Source organism: Lonchura striata, chromosome 1, assembly GCF_050655825.1.
Source record: "Lonchura striata isolate lonStrDom1 chromosome 1, ASM5065582v1, whole genome shotgun sequence".
Classification (NCBI taxonomy): Eukaryota; Metazoa; Chordata; class Aves; order Passeriformes; family Estrildidae; genus Lonchura; species Lonchura striata.
In genome coordinates, this window is record NC_140703.1 from 115,268,329 (window position 1) to 115,284,624 (window position 16,296).

At 44.0% G+C, this 16,296-nt stretch overlaps 1 protein-coding gene across 1 annotated transcript in view; it reads right to left on the bottom strand.

Moving 5' to 3' along the window:
- Nucleotides 1-1,408: 1,408 nt before the first annotated feature.
- The window catches only part of PCP4 (Purkinje cell protein 4), a 50,577-nt gene continuing 35,689 nt past the window's right edge, over nucleotides 1,409-16,296 (bottom strand). The window contains exon 3 of the mRNA XM_021527480.4: nucleotides 1,409-3,380. Coding sequence (XP_021383155.1) covers nucleotides 3,253-3,380 — 128 coding nt within the window. The 3' untranslated portion in view covers nucleotides 1,409-3,252. The remainder of the gene's footprint in view (nucleotides 3,381-16,296) is intronic.

Genomic DNA, 16,296 nt, shown 5'->3' on the forward strand with positions numbered 1-16,296 from the left:
TTTTTGACTTTATGTTAGGGTCTCGAGTCAGCCAGGGCAGCCAGAGGAATGCCCTGGACTCCAACACACTCCTGGTGATTTGTTGGTATTAATTTGTTGATATTAAGAGAGTCAGTTCAGATGGGATATTGGGAAGGAATTCCTCCCTGGGAGGGTGGGGAGGCCCTGGCACACCAAGACCAGGTTAGACATTGAGGCTTGGAGCAGCCTAGGACAGTGGATGTTTCCTTCTGATGGAAAAGAAGGTCAGAAAGAGCTGAGCTTTAAGAACCCTTCCAATCCAACCCATTCCATGGCTTGATTCTATGATTCTGTGATTTTGCCAGGTTGCTCCAAACTCTGCCTGAGTTGTGGGATCCTCTGCTCTGGGCATTAATCCAAAACTCATTTCTACTTTCTGTGAAACCTCCACTTCCCCCACAGGTTTGGCTGTGGCTTGCTTTTCTCTCCTTGACTTGACAGACTCCACATTCTTTGCTGTTTCCCTTGTGTGGGCATTCCTGTGCTTTTTTAGGGCTTTGGTTCCTTCTCTTGGTCTCTGTGTTTAATTCCAGAAGTTATTTTACGGTCCAGGCAGCGACGTGAGCTAAGGATTTCACAGGCTCGGGCAATTGTTCTGATCACTCAGCTGTAGGTTATTCTCTTTTGGGATAATCTGGCAGCAATTTGGAGCAGAGGCAGCATGGATGTGTCTAGGGAGGGTGTGGGTGTCAGTGGTGGGAGCCATAACCCCATTTCCTGCAAAATCTACTGCTCTGAATATTCTTCCATGTTACCTATGGGAACTTTGGGGTTATCAGCACAGATATCTCCCTAATTTAAATCTTCCTTTCCATGACTGCATTATGCACAGTTAGGCAGAGCTAAGTGAGTGTCTGGAAGTTGAAAGACCCACATTATCCCTGGAATATTTAACTGTCCTCCTTCACCCAGTCTGGTGGGATCCAACTCCTTTTCTCACCTCAGCCAAACCCAGAGAGGTCTTTGAAAAGAAATTGGTAAGAAAAGAAATTAACAGCTGTCACCTTGGATATGGGCAAAAAGATGAGAGAAGAGCAAGACTCAGGAGCAAGAAAGCTCTCCTGGGAACATCAATCTGTGTGCAAACACATTTAAATGAAAAGGAAATTGTCTGACAGGGGCAGCCACAATTATTCCAAATCTCATGCCAGATCACTGTTTCCTCATTATGTGTCTCTGTACATTAGGGCTGTGTCTGTAAGATGCACTCTGAACTGCACATTGAAGAAAAGCCCTGCTGCTGAAAGAGACATAATTCATTTACTAACAGCCCCTGTTGCTGTGCTTCAATAATGCAATCATTTTCTCTGTGTCCCAACCATATGATTATTCCTGTTGTGTAGGAAATTTAAGTCCAAGGAATGTCAGATCAAATATAAAAGCCTAGTGCTTACCCATAGTTTTTATTCAATTAAGTAGCCATTACAGAGCTCATGCTGTTTCAAATGACATAATGCAGAACACAAATGCAGCCTTTTATTACAAATATATGTTCATCTAAACAAAATGGCACCAAAACAATCCAAAGCCATTACAATTTTTAGATTATTATGCTTAGGCTATCATTATATGGTGAGCAGTTGCTGTGAAAGACAAGTGGGGGAACTGGGGCCTCCACGAACCACACTTTGAGCACAGCAGCACTGTTATTTGAGGTTTATTTGTGAAATTCTTAAATGCAGAGGAACAGTGCTGATGAAAAGAAAAAAATAATGAAAGAACTGAGCTGCAGCTTGGAGGACTTTGAGTGGGAAAGTCATGCCACACAGAAAGAGGTGCCACAGCAGGGTCTGGGTGCTCCCCTCCAAAATGACTTCTAAAAAACTCTGTGCATTCCCACCCAGCCTCGAGCAGCTCACAAATCATGTTTGCCCATGCTTTCTTCTCTGCCCACAGGATTTCTCCTGCTCAGCATCCCTGAGGGCTCCCTGTAGCCAGCACGGGGCCAGAGCTCTTGGCACCACCTCCAAAACGATGCCCAGCACCACAAGTGCCATAACCTGCAGAAAGTTTTTCATTTTCCTTTGTAACCCCACAGCTCTGCACCTCTCCAGCACTGCTGCTCCGATGGGCTCCTGTGAGAAGGCCATGAGATCCCTCCTGTCCCTCCATTCCTGCCCCTGCCCTGGCTTTCTGTTTGAAGGTGACTGCATTTGTCCCTTGCCCTGGTGATCCAACACTCCTCTGGAAGGTGGGAGAGGAAGAAAAGGATCCCCCTGGGCAGAGCTGGGATCTGTGCCCCCTGAAGGAGTGAAAAGCTGTCACCACTCACTTCCCCATTTCAGACACGCTGTAGCTGCTTTTTGTTGATCCAAAGCTGGGCTAACACAGCAATAAAGGGGCTCAAAGCTGAATACAGAACAGTGCAAATGGACACAGGAAGGCTGTTATGATTTACTCCTCAAACATTAAAAATAATATGGAAACAGATGGCACAGAAACAGTTGCTGATTACGTAGAGACTGAAAAACTGCATCAAGAAATAGAGTTTAGAGGGTCAGTTTCTATTATTACAGACAAAAATCAATCCCAAACTTCCAAAGGTATTTTGTGTCTGGTTTATTATTTTCTTTCCATAACAGTCAATGCGGTCCAAGATCTCTGAATGTTATCATGCAAAGAGGAAGAAGGACAGGCACAATTCCCCCACTCAAACCACTTTATTGACACACTTGCAAGACAAAAATAAACTGCTCCCTGCTTCCTACACCCCTCATGCCAGCTTCTGCCTGCAACTTTTTGTTTTGTTTTGTTTTGTTTTTTACTTTCAGCTCATTACGAGAAAGTAATTTTATTTTCACATTTTGCTGGCAGCTGGAATTCTCCAAATGAGGGAAGCAGGGCTGAGATGCATCTATCTCATCCCTCAGCAAAAATCCCTGCAACATACGGTGCTGTTATGACTCTGAGCTTTAGGTGGAGAGGGAAACAGGAATCTGGGCTGGGCTCATTTGTAACGCTGCACTTGCTGGATTAATATGGAAAGACAGATGAAGGCAGACACTTTAATTACTTCACCCTAACTTTTTATTACAACATCAAGTAAAATGGTGAGTTACAGAGGATAATGGCCGTGAAACATCTGGGGGATGAAGTCGCACACAAGCTCATGGGTTCTTATCTGCCAATGGGGTTTTAAATATTGATAATTTCTGTACATGCATCTTTGTGTTATTTCTGATCTTGATAAATCATCTCAGGATTACTTTGTTTTGAGCTGTGAGGTAGCTACTAGGACTGGGACCCCGCTTTTTTCTTCTGGAATTTTCTGAACTGGGACTGTATCGCCACGGCCGCCCGCTCTGTCTCTGGCGCGTCCATGTCTATGTCAAACTCCTCTTGGACCTTCTTTTGCCCATCTGCTCAAAGGAAACAGAACAAAAACATCAACAGCTTATTCAGACAGGGATGATCAGTGAGCAGCACAGGTGGAAAATTCTGCTGCTTTCTCCTTCTTCCTAAAGATCCTTATTAAATACCGATGTAAAAGCCATTTATCCATCCCTTAACCGTACCTGGCTCTCAGTTTTCAGACCAAGGAAAAGGCATCAGCAGACAAAGCCATGGCAATGGGGAGCAGATTCAGGGAGAAAGCCTGCACAAGTTACATCAAACCCCTCCCAGTGACATCCTGTGGGGAGCTGGGCACTGAGGAGCAACATCCAAAGGGTGCTCAGCACTCACCCAGCACCTGGGCAAGTCCCCCCAGCCAACAGTGAGGGACAGAGGGACTCCTCTGTGCCACCCAGCAGGGAGAACTTAAAGGTCTTTTCCAACCTAAATTATTCTATGTTTACCCTAAAAAAAGAGATAGATTAAAATATTTCAAAGTAGAGGCATTAAGATACTGTTTTTATCACACCTCCAACATGAGATGAAGAGATAATACTTCCTAAGGCTAATTTCCATTCTTTCCACTCATTTCCTGCCTCATCCTTTCCAACATGCACAGCTCTTCCCCTCTGAATCATTTATGTCCAATCTCTGCACCACTGTGCTACTTCCCTCACTTCTCTCCAGGCTCTGCTTTTGTCTTTCATCCTCAATCCTTGGCTCTTTGCCTTCCTTTATTCCCAGGCCTCAGCTTTCCCTTCAGCTGCATTCAACCTCCACGTGGACAACCCAGCTGACTCTGCTGAATTTTCCTTCACCCACCTACGAGTTAAAAGTGCAGCTGGGAAAATTCCTGCCCTGGTAGCCCAGATAACCCCAAACTCAGCCTGGGCTGAGCTGGTGGGAGCACACGTTCGCCCCACTAACCTCATCACAGCACCGAGTTTTTCACCATAAATTGGTTTGTTAACCTCACTGATGGATCTGTTGTGTGCCAGCCTGCAGTGCACGTCACACCAGGAGTCTGCAGGGTGCTCTGCTTGGGGGAATTCACCCATTTTGAACCACTTTGCTTTTAATTTTTGACATTAATACCTCCAGCATGCTCATCCCCAAGTAGCATTAATGCAAATAAAGGCAACACATCCAATGTCTTATTAAAATGAAAATAAACTTATCCCCCATTATCTCTGTCCTGCACACTAGAAAAGAGGGATGCCATTCCATGGTTTTAGCTTGAGTCCTGTGGGATTTCTTGCCTTTACTTCTCATTCTTCCTCAGAACTCAGTTTTTGTGTCCATTTTCCATGGAGCATTCTAAAGTGAGGAACTATTTAAAGGGAAGGTTTGCAATATCCCATATTGATTTTATTTTAACTACAGCAAGCAAATAAATGCAATTGTGCTAATATAAGAGAAATGTTCACTTAGTATTTTGTTTTATTTAGAAAACATTTAAGAAAGATGAAAGTAGAAGAAGAAAGAGAAAATCTGGATAAAGAGAACGGCTTGAGAGCTCACCAAATTTTATTACACAGGCTAATGAAAAGCTAAGCTATCACAACAAAGATTTTCGTGGAACAAAATCAATCCATTAACTTTATGTCATTAAATCACAGAATCAAGTCATTAAATCCGAGAATCCGCATGGTTTGTGTAACTATTCAAGCAATACAACCACCCTAAGTACAAAAATACAATTATAGTTTATCTTCCGTGGGGAAGGGCACGAGAAGGTCGGAAGTGACACAGCCAAGGAGAAACTGGAACCAATTTTGATTGTGTATTTATGGGTTAAAGGCAACATAACAGTAAAAGTGGAGTCTATCCATCGATTTTAGCCTTTCAGTGTAACAATTACTGTCCTTTGGAAATGCCAGTTGGGAAAAGCAGATGGGTGGATGAATAGACACAATTGGGTCTGTACCTCTTGATGAAATCTGGCTTGTACAGCTCATTTCCTATTACAGCCAAGTTTTAGCACTATCTTAACTCGCAACAGTGACTCAGCAATCTCATGTTAAGACTTAAGGAAATGCAGCATTTAGTGTAATTTGTCTCTAAAATTTCCAGGACACTTAAATCTTTGCTTGATGTATACCATCCTCACTGCCTTAAAATCAACTGTAATGCAATAATTTGCAATATCTTAAGGTTTGACTTCCTTTTGTTTCTTTTGACCTACAGTTGTTGACATCAAAACCAAAATTCCACATGAGCTCTTCCTATATTTCTATTTTCCTATCACCACTGAGAAATGCTAGGACAAAATGACTTGTAATTAAGAAATTAGAAGTGTTCAAATGGGCCAAGATATTTATATTGATAAAGAAGAAACTCGTAATTAGCAGATGGTAGGGAATTACAATGATTACACATATGTGCATAATATATATTATAAAACAACATGTGCACTATCTATATATGCAATGTAATGTAATAGACATATCTGTATAATTTTCTTTCTCCCTCTGCCCATATTTCACTTTTTTATACATGTATGGTCCCTCCACATTTGCATACATAGAGAATACATATTAATATATAATTGCACAGACATATTTGCTTAAAGAGTTTAAGTCCTATGTTAAACTGAAAAGAGGTGAATTAGGTATTTCCCAAATTTTGAGAGTGGATTTTCTTGGAGTTCTCCCCAGACCATTTTCTATTGGTACCTGTCACAACACAGATACTTTACCAGATGGACTGTCAATCTGAGAGAAAATTCAGTGGGGTGCCAGCTCAGGCTTTGTCTAAGGGAATAAAATTTTAGCTTTTACCTTGAGCTGCTTCCCTAAAAGCAGCCTTGTGATTTAAAAAGCATCACACCCTGCAAATGAGATGGTTTTACTGGGTAGGAGCAGCAGTTCCAACAGGGGAGCTGGAACCAGGTGATCTTTAAGGTCCCTTCCAACCCACACCATTCTATGATTCTACAAATTAAGAATTAACCAATTAATTACAATGAAAACCCAGCCTGGGCTCAGGACCTGCACAGACTAGAAATCACCTCACTGCACTGATAAAAAGATTAAAACCCTTTTGCACCCTTCCTAGTCCATACCCACCCATGCCATAGTAACTTTTACCTGTCAGTAGTTGTTCACATATCTCAAGCCTGCACGCTGCTGGATTTGAGTCCTTAAATCATTAAATTTCTGCAGAGAGCTGAAAGGAAGCCTGCAGAAATGCTCCTCTTTCATGCACTCCTGGTTTTCCTTTCACAAGGGATAATTAGCTTGGAAATGGTCTGAAAACCCAGGAAATTCTCACAGCAGCCCAGAGCACAGGTAAGCACTGGCACAGGTTTTACTCCTGGATCTGATTGTTTTCATTCCTGCTGGTGGGGGACAACTATTCTGATGACAAACCACCTTCTTCCAAGCTACCTTGATGTGGCAGTGAAGGTGGATCAGGATTCTCTCCCCACCCTCTGCCACACATAACCTTTTGTTGGTCTCTTCACTTTCTCAGTTACATGATGATTCCTTCCACACGGATATGAGAATCCCTGGACTACACCCACCCCCAGGAGAAAACCAGGGAAAACAAAACTCTTGTCAGCAGACTTAAACTCACAAGCTTCTTGTGATTTTACACGGTTCAGAGATGGTTGATAAAGTCCTGGACTGCATTTTCTGCTTTCATTAGCACCATAATAAATAAATCCCCCTAACCCTTCCCACCAAACTCGGCTATTTCAAGGTTTTCCCTGAAAGATTCCTTCAAACTCTTTGGAACACACCCTGACAAAGCAGGGCAGCCAGTGCATGTCCCTGCTGGGCTCTGATCACTGCCAGCAGTTGTTGGCCATAACAAAAGATTGTTACCCAATACATTTCCCAAAATCACGTTTAACCACGGACCGGATCTGTGCCAATTGAGGCAAATCTGATCAAAACTGATTTGATCTGAGGCAAAACTCCTCGGGGCACATCATCAACTGCCTGCTGAAAAGGGGCACCCCACACCTCAGCAGCATCACGCTGCAGGGCTGAAGTCAGAGACAATTTACAGGGCACAGGTTTTCCCTCACCACAGGCAGCACTCATCCCAGCAGGAGAGCCTGAAGCAGCAACTAATGAGCTGCTTTCCAAGTCTCCCATCATCTTGCACTGCTGCAGCTGAAAAAAAGATCTATGTTTTCCCTTTCCAGATGAAACAGCATTAGAATGCTGCCTCCATGATCTGCTACAGCGCCTTGTGATCCATGGCAAACACTGGATGGATAATGAAGCTGAAGGAAAACAATAAAATCTTACACATAAATCTACCCATCAAACTCTGAAGAAATGTGGTGCAAATGTAATTATTCACAAATGTGCCTCCAGCTATTTCTTTCATTTACTTTTCAACTACGAAGTAAAACGAATTGTGATAACGCTGGGAAAAGGAAACATTGCTTATTCCATATGGGCCAAAAGTTTAAAGCAGTCTTTTGTGACAATTGATCATAGCCTAAACAGACCAGTACTTCCCAAAACTGCTCAGGGAAGGGAAAAGGTTAGTGGGGTGGAAAAGGGGACTCAGTCTTTATTCTCAGAAATTCCCATCTTCCAGATGAAAGAGAAATTGCTCGTCACATTCTGGAAAACCATTCAGCATGAAAAATCGCACGGGCTGAAGCCTCTAACTGGCATTTCACGTCTCAGATGCCATCCTCTGCCCCTGCTCACCCTGCTCACATCCAGCAGGAATTATGGGGCCAGAGTGAAGATGGAACACACTCATAAAAATACTGCATTTTTCAGGGGCTAAACTGCAGCGTTTGGGAAAAAAGATTCAATGGAGTGTGGGACAGAATCACAGGGCCAGAAGCAGTGCTTTGCCTCAGGCAGGATCATTACCTCCCACTGCTCCAAAGATTTTTCAAGCTGTGACAATCTTTATCCCAAGCTATTACACCAGCCTGTCCAATGAGGCAGAACAGTCCCTAATTAAAGAGGACCAAAATGGGCAGGAATCACATGGATGTTGACATCCACATGCAGCATTATCTTTGTGTGATGGGCAGAGTCATTTTGTCTGCCCAGAATCCATGGAGCAACCAGCCAGCACATGGATGCTCAGAGGTGTGGAGGCCTCATTTAACCCCTCACAAGCAATACTTTTAAAAGCCAAGAGTTGATGTTGGCCATTCTTTCCCCTCTCTATCTACTTGAAGGTGAGGAAGTAAAAGACTCATTTTTTAGGGGAGTTATAGAATCATGGAATGGCCTGGGTTGGAAGGGACCTTAGAGATCATCCAGTGCCACCCCTGCCCTGCAGGGACATCTTCCAGTGTCCCAGGCTGCTCCAATGTCCAATGTGGCTTTGAACACTTCCAGGGATGGAGCATCCATAACATTTCTGGGCAAACTGTTACAGTTCCTCAATAAGCTCACAGTAAAGAATTTCTTCTAATATCTAATCTAAACCTAAACTCTGTCAGTTTGAAGCCATTCCCCCTCATACTTGTAAATTCTCTCTCTCTTTCCAGCTCCTTCAGGCCCTGCCAGGCCACCCTGAGCTCAGCCCAAAGCTTCTCCTGTGCAGGTGAACAATCCCAGCTGTGCCAGCCTTTCCTGCCAGCAGAGCTGCTCCATCCCTCTGCTCATCCTGGAGCCTCCTCTGGGCTCTCTGCAGCAGCTCCAGCTCCTCCTGGGCTGGGACAGGGCTGGGGCAGCAGAACCCACCACCCTCCTGGCAGGAGCTGTGCAGAGACACAAAGTCCCCCTGAGCCTCCTTTTCTCCAGGCTCAGCCCCTTCCCAGCTCCCTCAGGAACTCTCCTGCCCCTTCCCAGCTCCCTCAGGGATTCTCCAGCCCCTTCCCAGCTCCCTCAGGGATTCTCCAGCCCCTTCCCAGCTCCCTCAGGAATTCTCCAGCCCCTTCCCAGCTCCCTCAGGAACTCTCCAGCCCCTTCCCAGCTCCCTCAGGAATTCTCCAGCCCCTTCCCAGCTCTGTTCCCTGCCCTGGACACGCTCCAGCCCCTCCAGGTCTCTCCTGCAGGACCAGAACTGGGCACAGCCCTGGAGGGGCCTCTCCGAGCCAGCCCAGAGGGACAATCCCTGCCCTGCTCCTGCTGGACACACAATTCCTCATCCAGCCCAGCTGCCAGTGGCCTCCTTGGCCACAAACATTCAGATTATTGATTAATACATACAGATTGTTTCTCTAATTAGATTAGGAACAATAATAATCTTCCTTCCTGCTCATTAGAAATGCTGCAGGGTGAGATGCTCGTTTTGTGACAAGGACTCCATCCCTAAAGCTGTTCTTGTTTTGTCACTCCAAAAGGAACCCAGACATTCCAGGGCCACCTTCCAGAGTGCACCTCCCTGTTGTGTTTGTCAGGAGAGAGGCACTCGATGGTGGGGAATTACAGCTTTACACAAGGGTTTTTTTTTTCTGGGTTTTGAAGGTGGAAGATGCTGGGGAAATGTAAAGTCCACAAAGGAACTACCTCTGAAACGAAAAAGCAACCCCTGGAGCTCAGCAGTCTTCTGAGACTTCAAAGGCTCCATGTGGAAAAAAAAAAAAATAAAGGTTATCATTAATGATAAGACTACATGTAACAGCTATTTTTATCTGAACTACACCAACTGGCCCCAGAATATCACTCAAAGCAAGCCAGAAATAATTAATATCATTTGATTCAGCTGTAAATTACAATTTGGTATAAAGAACATGACCTTATTAGGCAACCAGAATATTTTATTTTTCAAATTGACCTTTACTTTCAGAATATGGTGTTGCTATCTTGAACTTGAAAAATTAGTTTTGCTGTAGAAAATAATGGCTGTTCTCCTATAATTTTAAAAATGTTATTTCAGCATGAGGCTTTTGAAATGTCTGATTAATCTTTCTTTTTTTCCTAGTTGTAATAATGTTGGAGAACAGGAATATTATTTCTGACATAAGATAAACGAAGTAGCACAAAAAATATGTACATTGGGGTAATATAATGGAACAGAAAGGAATAGCAATAAAATTCATTTTACAAAAATTGCATTCTCAAGTAGATTGTAGCCAACTACAGATGAATTGATTTTGCTCAACAATTAATATAGAGACAAATATTGTTTTTCCTTAAATGCTAATATTATGTAAGCAATTATTCCTCATCTTCAAAGTAATTAATGGATCACTGCCAGCCTTTTAAAATGGTTTACAAACACATAACTGATGCACAGATAGGTACATAATTCATGGGAGGCATTCTGGGAATGAAACCAGAGGCCCTAATTCACGTTCCCACGTGGAGATCAAACTTTGGGCAAGTTTAGCTGAGAATCTAGCAAATAAAAACCAGCTCTATAATCTCATCTCTTACCAGCTAAAGCTGTGTCTAGGGGATGCTCAACTGGCAAATTCAGTGGGAGCCTCTGGGATCTGAAGGGAAATGGTGCTGGGGATCAACTGCTGGCACTGGCACAGAATCAGAGAATTCCCTGAGTTGGAAGGGACCCCCAGGGACTGTGAGTCCAGGTCCTGTCAGCTCTCTGTGTCCCTACAGAACGATGCCCACTAGCAGGGATAACACACCCAGCCCTAACTCAGCCTCTCCTGCAGGTCAGGATGCCAAGATCCTCCTCCCAAATTTAGCCCAGAGTTGTGGGAGTCCCGCTCTGCAGCTGCCCCTGATGCCCAAGGCTCCAGCCAAGTTTGAAATGGGAATTGTCACAAGGTGATTTTAATTTCCTCTGCCATTTCCAGGTCTCATTCCCTGTTACAACTCAAAATGTCTCTCAGACATTTTTAGAGGTTTCAGGCCTTGGTCAAAAGCATTTTAGACCCTAGCAGGCAGCTGGAAACAGCTGGGATTTTGAGTTTGAGCCATGGAATGAGTTACCAACTTTAGAGGTAGAACAAGCAGTCACAAAAGGTTGGATAGTATAGTAAAAGTAGTTACAAAACAGAGGGGAAATTTTTTTAGTATTATACAAGGAGGTTTTAACACTTGTACAGGGGGGTTTTTACTTTGTACATGGGGGTCAGAAGTTCTAAAATAAAAGAAAGTGGGCTGATCCTGTTTTTCCTCCTTCTTCTTCCTTGCCTCCATGTTCTTGGTGATGTTAGCACTCACAGATTAGTTTAGAGTAGAAAACACTTTATAATATAGGTAATAAGTACTGAGGGAAAACTAAAAACATGTAATACATAATATATCATATAAAAAATAGCAGCAGCCCTGGGTGGGGGGAGAGAAGAAGAAAGCAACTGAGAGGATGTCAGGGTGTGTTTGTGCCTCTGCCTGGGCCGCTGACCAAGCAGTCGCAGCCCAAAAAAACAATCTTTTAGATAACTAACAATAAACTGCCTTAAGACCAAACAACAAGAGCCTGCACAGTTTTTCTTTAGAATCACAAGTTAGAAGAAAAATTTCACCACCACATAAGACCCCAAAATAAGGCTAGGGTTCCCACAATTCCCCAGTTAAACTCTGTGCCTTTAACCAGCCTTGCTGTGGAGGGAGCTGCATTTCAGCAGGGCATGAAGCCCTCCTGACTGGCTCCTCGACTGCTTGATTAATATATGATCAGTTATTTCCCTATTATGGTAGCATGCAGGCGCTCCCAGCCCGAGCTGGGAGCCCTAATGTGGTTACAAATGCAGAACAATAAATTCTTTCCCCTCCGCCACCCCTCAGTGCTCTGACCTTTGCAGAAGTGTCTTCAGCAGTGATGTTTAAAATAACAGGAGAACTTCCTCAGGGCTACCTCAACAGCAGCACATTATCCAAAGCCCCAGCACAGCTCAGGCATCATCCAGAGATTCCCTAAATATCTGAAAGCTGGTGCAGCCAGCATGGCTGGGATTGCTCCAGACAGGCTCTGCCAAGGGATTGTGGTGGCAGAGGAGGGAAACCCAGGGGTGTTGAGGCAAAAAGACAGTTTAGCCCTCTTGATTCAAGCCATGCTGCACCACTTTCCAACAAAACCATATAAAAAGGCTCTAAACCCATTTTGGTTTCCAAGAGGGATGTTGCCCCCAGCACTTCCAAACACTTTCCTGCTCCAGATTGCAAAGAACTGCCTCAAAATGAGTTGGCACTCGCTGCTAATTGCAGGATGACCGATGATACCTGAGAGGACTCGCCAGGAAAGCACAAACACAGGATTTTATCTTCCCTGGTGGCACTGCCTCCCTCAGCTTTGCTTTCCAGGGATGCTCCCTGAAGAGCAGCTGGGGAAGAAGCTCGGAGAATGGCAGCGATCACAACATGCCACACAGGAGTGGCAGCAAAGGGGGATCAATCCCGTGCCTGCCAAAGTGACAGGAGCTGGGGAAGGTGGCACGGGTCACAGAGCAAAACCTGTCAGTCACACAAAGGAGAGGAATCAATCAAAAGCACTGTGGTATGGAGTCAGAAGCTGGTTTTTTTTCCACACACAAAGAAGACTGAGACTTTGCCCTGCTCATCTTCAAAGTGGAAAATAAATGCTTTTTCTTGGAGACACTGGATACCAGCATATCTGTTAGCAACTAATGAGAGGCTATTTTAAGTTTACAGGGTAATTTTAATAAAAACTACTTTATTAGCACTTGGAAAGTCACAGTGAGAAAACACTCTCCTCTCATAAAATCTATCACAGCTTTTAATTACAAATTACTTAATCCCACACTCAGAGGGAAGGTACAGGAATGGAGATTTGCCATTCAATATCACATTCTTAAGCAAAGGAGATATTGCAGAGAAATTCATCCCTGTGAAGGTGGGCAGGCCCTGGCACAGGTGCCCAGAGCAGCTGGGGCTGCCCCTGGATCCCTGGCAGTGCCCAAGGCCAGGTTGGACACTGGGGCTGGAGCAGCCTGGCACAGTGGATGTTTCCTTCCTATCAAAGAGGTGGTTGGAACAAGATGAGCTTGAAGAACCCTTCCATTCTATTTCAGTATCTTCTAAGCCTTTTAAATATCATCAGTAAGAAGCACTTGCTTTGCTGCACAGAATAAGTGCAAGAAACAACTTTAATAATGGCCAAACAGTGCAGCTTTTATTTGCACAAATGTGGGCATTGCTCATGATGCAATAGGATAAACTAATTTAACCACAAAAAAACCCCACTGCTTTAATACATGTACCATGCTTTTTTAACACCTTGCACTACCTGCCAGTTTTGGGATGCAAGTGGAGGCAATTAGTCAGTAATTGGGTAGAAGTGAAGCTTGTGAGGCTAAAAATGCCCAAGGAAGTACCTGAAGTCCTTTAGTGACAGAACAGAATTGTCAGAGGGTAAAAACAGGCTGGGATGAACAAACCTGCTCTAAGACATTCTTTTAGGAGAGCATTTGGCAAAAGAAAGTTTGTCACCCCTCCATAAAACCAAACTCATCCCTTCAGGAGAGCCCCAGAGATGTGATGGATATAAAGTCCAGGCTTCTGGAGCAGCTCCAAGGTAGCTCAGCCTGAGCAAAGACCAGGAAACTCTGATGGACATGGATTTACCATGAAACTGGCCTGCCACTGGATCTCACACACTCCTGCCTCACTTGGCTTTGTCACTTCTGCTCCAGCACCCACAAGTTCAGCCAGAGTGCTGGACAGACTCAGTCTGACCAGAAGTTTTACTGAATGCTCCACAGGATGAATTTTTCTTACAAAAGGTACAGAATTTTAACATCTCTGACTCCTGAAAGCAGTCACCCAGCTGTAGTTTTCCACCATAAAGCAAAGAAACCCTTTTGCAGGAGGGTTGGTTCTAGGAAATTTCCACTGTTTTCTTTTGCTTGGGCTGTTACCTGAACAGAATCCTTCATTTGAGTTTACATGTCTCCACTGAATGCAGAAAGTCCCATTCTCTGTTTATTTCCCCTGAAGGCTGGTTTGCTTAATTTTCCTAGGAAGAGATGAGGGGCTCCCCAGGAGAATGGAGGATTACACTGAAACAGCAGCACGGGTGAGATAAATTAAGATCCAGTGGCAATGTGGCTCTGACAGAGGATGAGAAGGAATTAAATGCTGGAGGGTCCAGGCTGTCTCGCCCAAGAGCCACTTGGAAAGACATGTTACATGTTCTGCAGAAGTTCATTAAGCCAAATATTTCAAAAACAGATTCTAGGTAAAAAGGTCTGGCCAACTTCTGGGGGAGGGGGGGGAATCCTTAATCTAATTTGGAATCATAGAATCATTTAGGTTGGAAAAGATCTTTGAGATCATCAAGTCCAGCTGTAAAGGAAGCCAAACTTGCAGGTGTTTATAAATGCGGAAAAGCAAGGATTCCAAGGGTGCAATTCCAACATTTTTGGACAGCATGAATCTCACCCTTGAATCCCCTTCTTACATTGGTTAATTTTAATTCTCCATTAGTTGTAAAGGCAGCTCAGAGGGACTGGTTCAGATGTAGGTATTGTTCTTTAAATGAGTTACATTCCCTGAGCCTGAGTGGTGCCTGAACTACACACTGTAGAATTTCAGATGAACACATTTATCTGCTATTTCATGAGAAATTCCTTCTCACCAAATGAATTATTTAGCCCTTATGAAAGGTATTACAATGAAACTGCAGCAAGTTAAGAAATCTTGTTTGGTCCAGGAAGGAAGAAAATAAAATAAAGGTAGGCACACCTTCTCCCCCAACTCCATCCTTGTGCTCTGATCCCATGGGATGGAGAAGAGAACAGCTCACCTTCAGCAGAGGGTCAGAATGAACATTTGTTCCCTCTGCTGAGATGGCCAGGGAAGCTGCCAGTTGTGCAGCTGATCTGGATCCTCTCATGCTCCCTCAGGAGCTGACTGAACAGTGTGCATACACTTTTCTTTTTATAGAAATATAGTTGAACAGACAAAAAAACTCTATCAGCACCTTGTGCGCTCCTTCCAATTTAATTCAGATGGTGAATTTTTGTGTACACTGTGTGCCTTTATGTGTACATCAATAAGACTGCTTCTCTACCTGTAATAAGGGATTACAGCTAACACCAAGACAAGCAATATCAAATGCTTCACGTGACCAAGCAGCCAAATTACAGTTTCTGTGAGAGCTGTAATTGAATTCACCAGCTACAGCAAACACCAAACCTCTGCTCTTAGCTAAGGATGAGCCAGGTGATGGCTGCTGCCATCCTGAAGGGTGGAGGAACCTTGCTGAACCAAGGAACCTTGCTGCACCCAGCACGTGGCAGAGGCAGCCAAAACAGGGCTGAGAATGTGAGAGGAATAAACTGTGGGTGTCAGATGTGCTGGGTGGCCACCTGTAGAAGACAAGAACACTTTAAAAGGTATTGCCATGATTCTCATGGCTGATCCAAGCTAAGGATCACTGACATCAGACTGGGATCTGCACGCAGAGTTCAAAAAACCACAGTGACCACCTCCTGGTGCAGCTCCCCAACATGGTGCACTCAGTAAAGAATTCAGGTCTCACAGCACAATTGCACTCACGTGTTCCTTACATGCCAAAGCACACAAGTTACAGCTTCATCATCTCTTAATGGAAGAAATAAAGCCCCACCACACATCCTTGCCATGCTTTTTTCTTTCCCCTCCCCTACTGTGGAAGCTGATGCTGAGGTGGACACAACTCTTGGCTCTGACGCAGAACTGGAGCACAGCTCTGCTCTTCCACTCATTTCCTATGCAGAGTAATAAAAAAGACCCTATTCTCACTATTGTCACATAGGACAATTTACTGTTTAGCATAAGGGAGTAAAAAATGGCAGTGAACAGATCCTATAAAAGAGGGGGAAATGAATCCAGAAGGGCAAGGTGTCCTGAGCAGCCTTTTCATTACCTAAAGGCAGTTACTGTACTGGGAGGCTAAAGCCTGGAATTGCAACGAGTCAATACCAAAGCTCTGTGGGATTTCTTGTCCCTGCCTTTAGCCTCTGTATTTATTGAGTTCTGGTGGTTGTAGGGTAATGTAATTTTCCAAGCCTTTCCAAAGCACCAAAGATAATGAGCAAGGTCGGGCTCCAAAGCAACTAGACAGTACTTCAAATCCAGCTTCTGCCTTTTTTTTTTT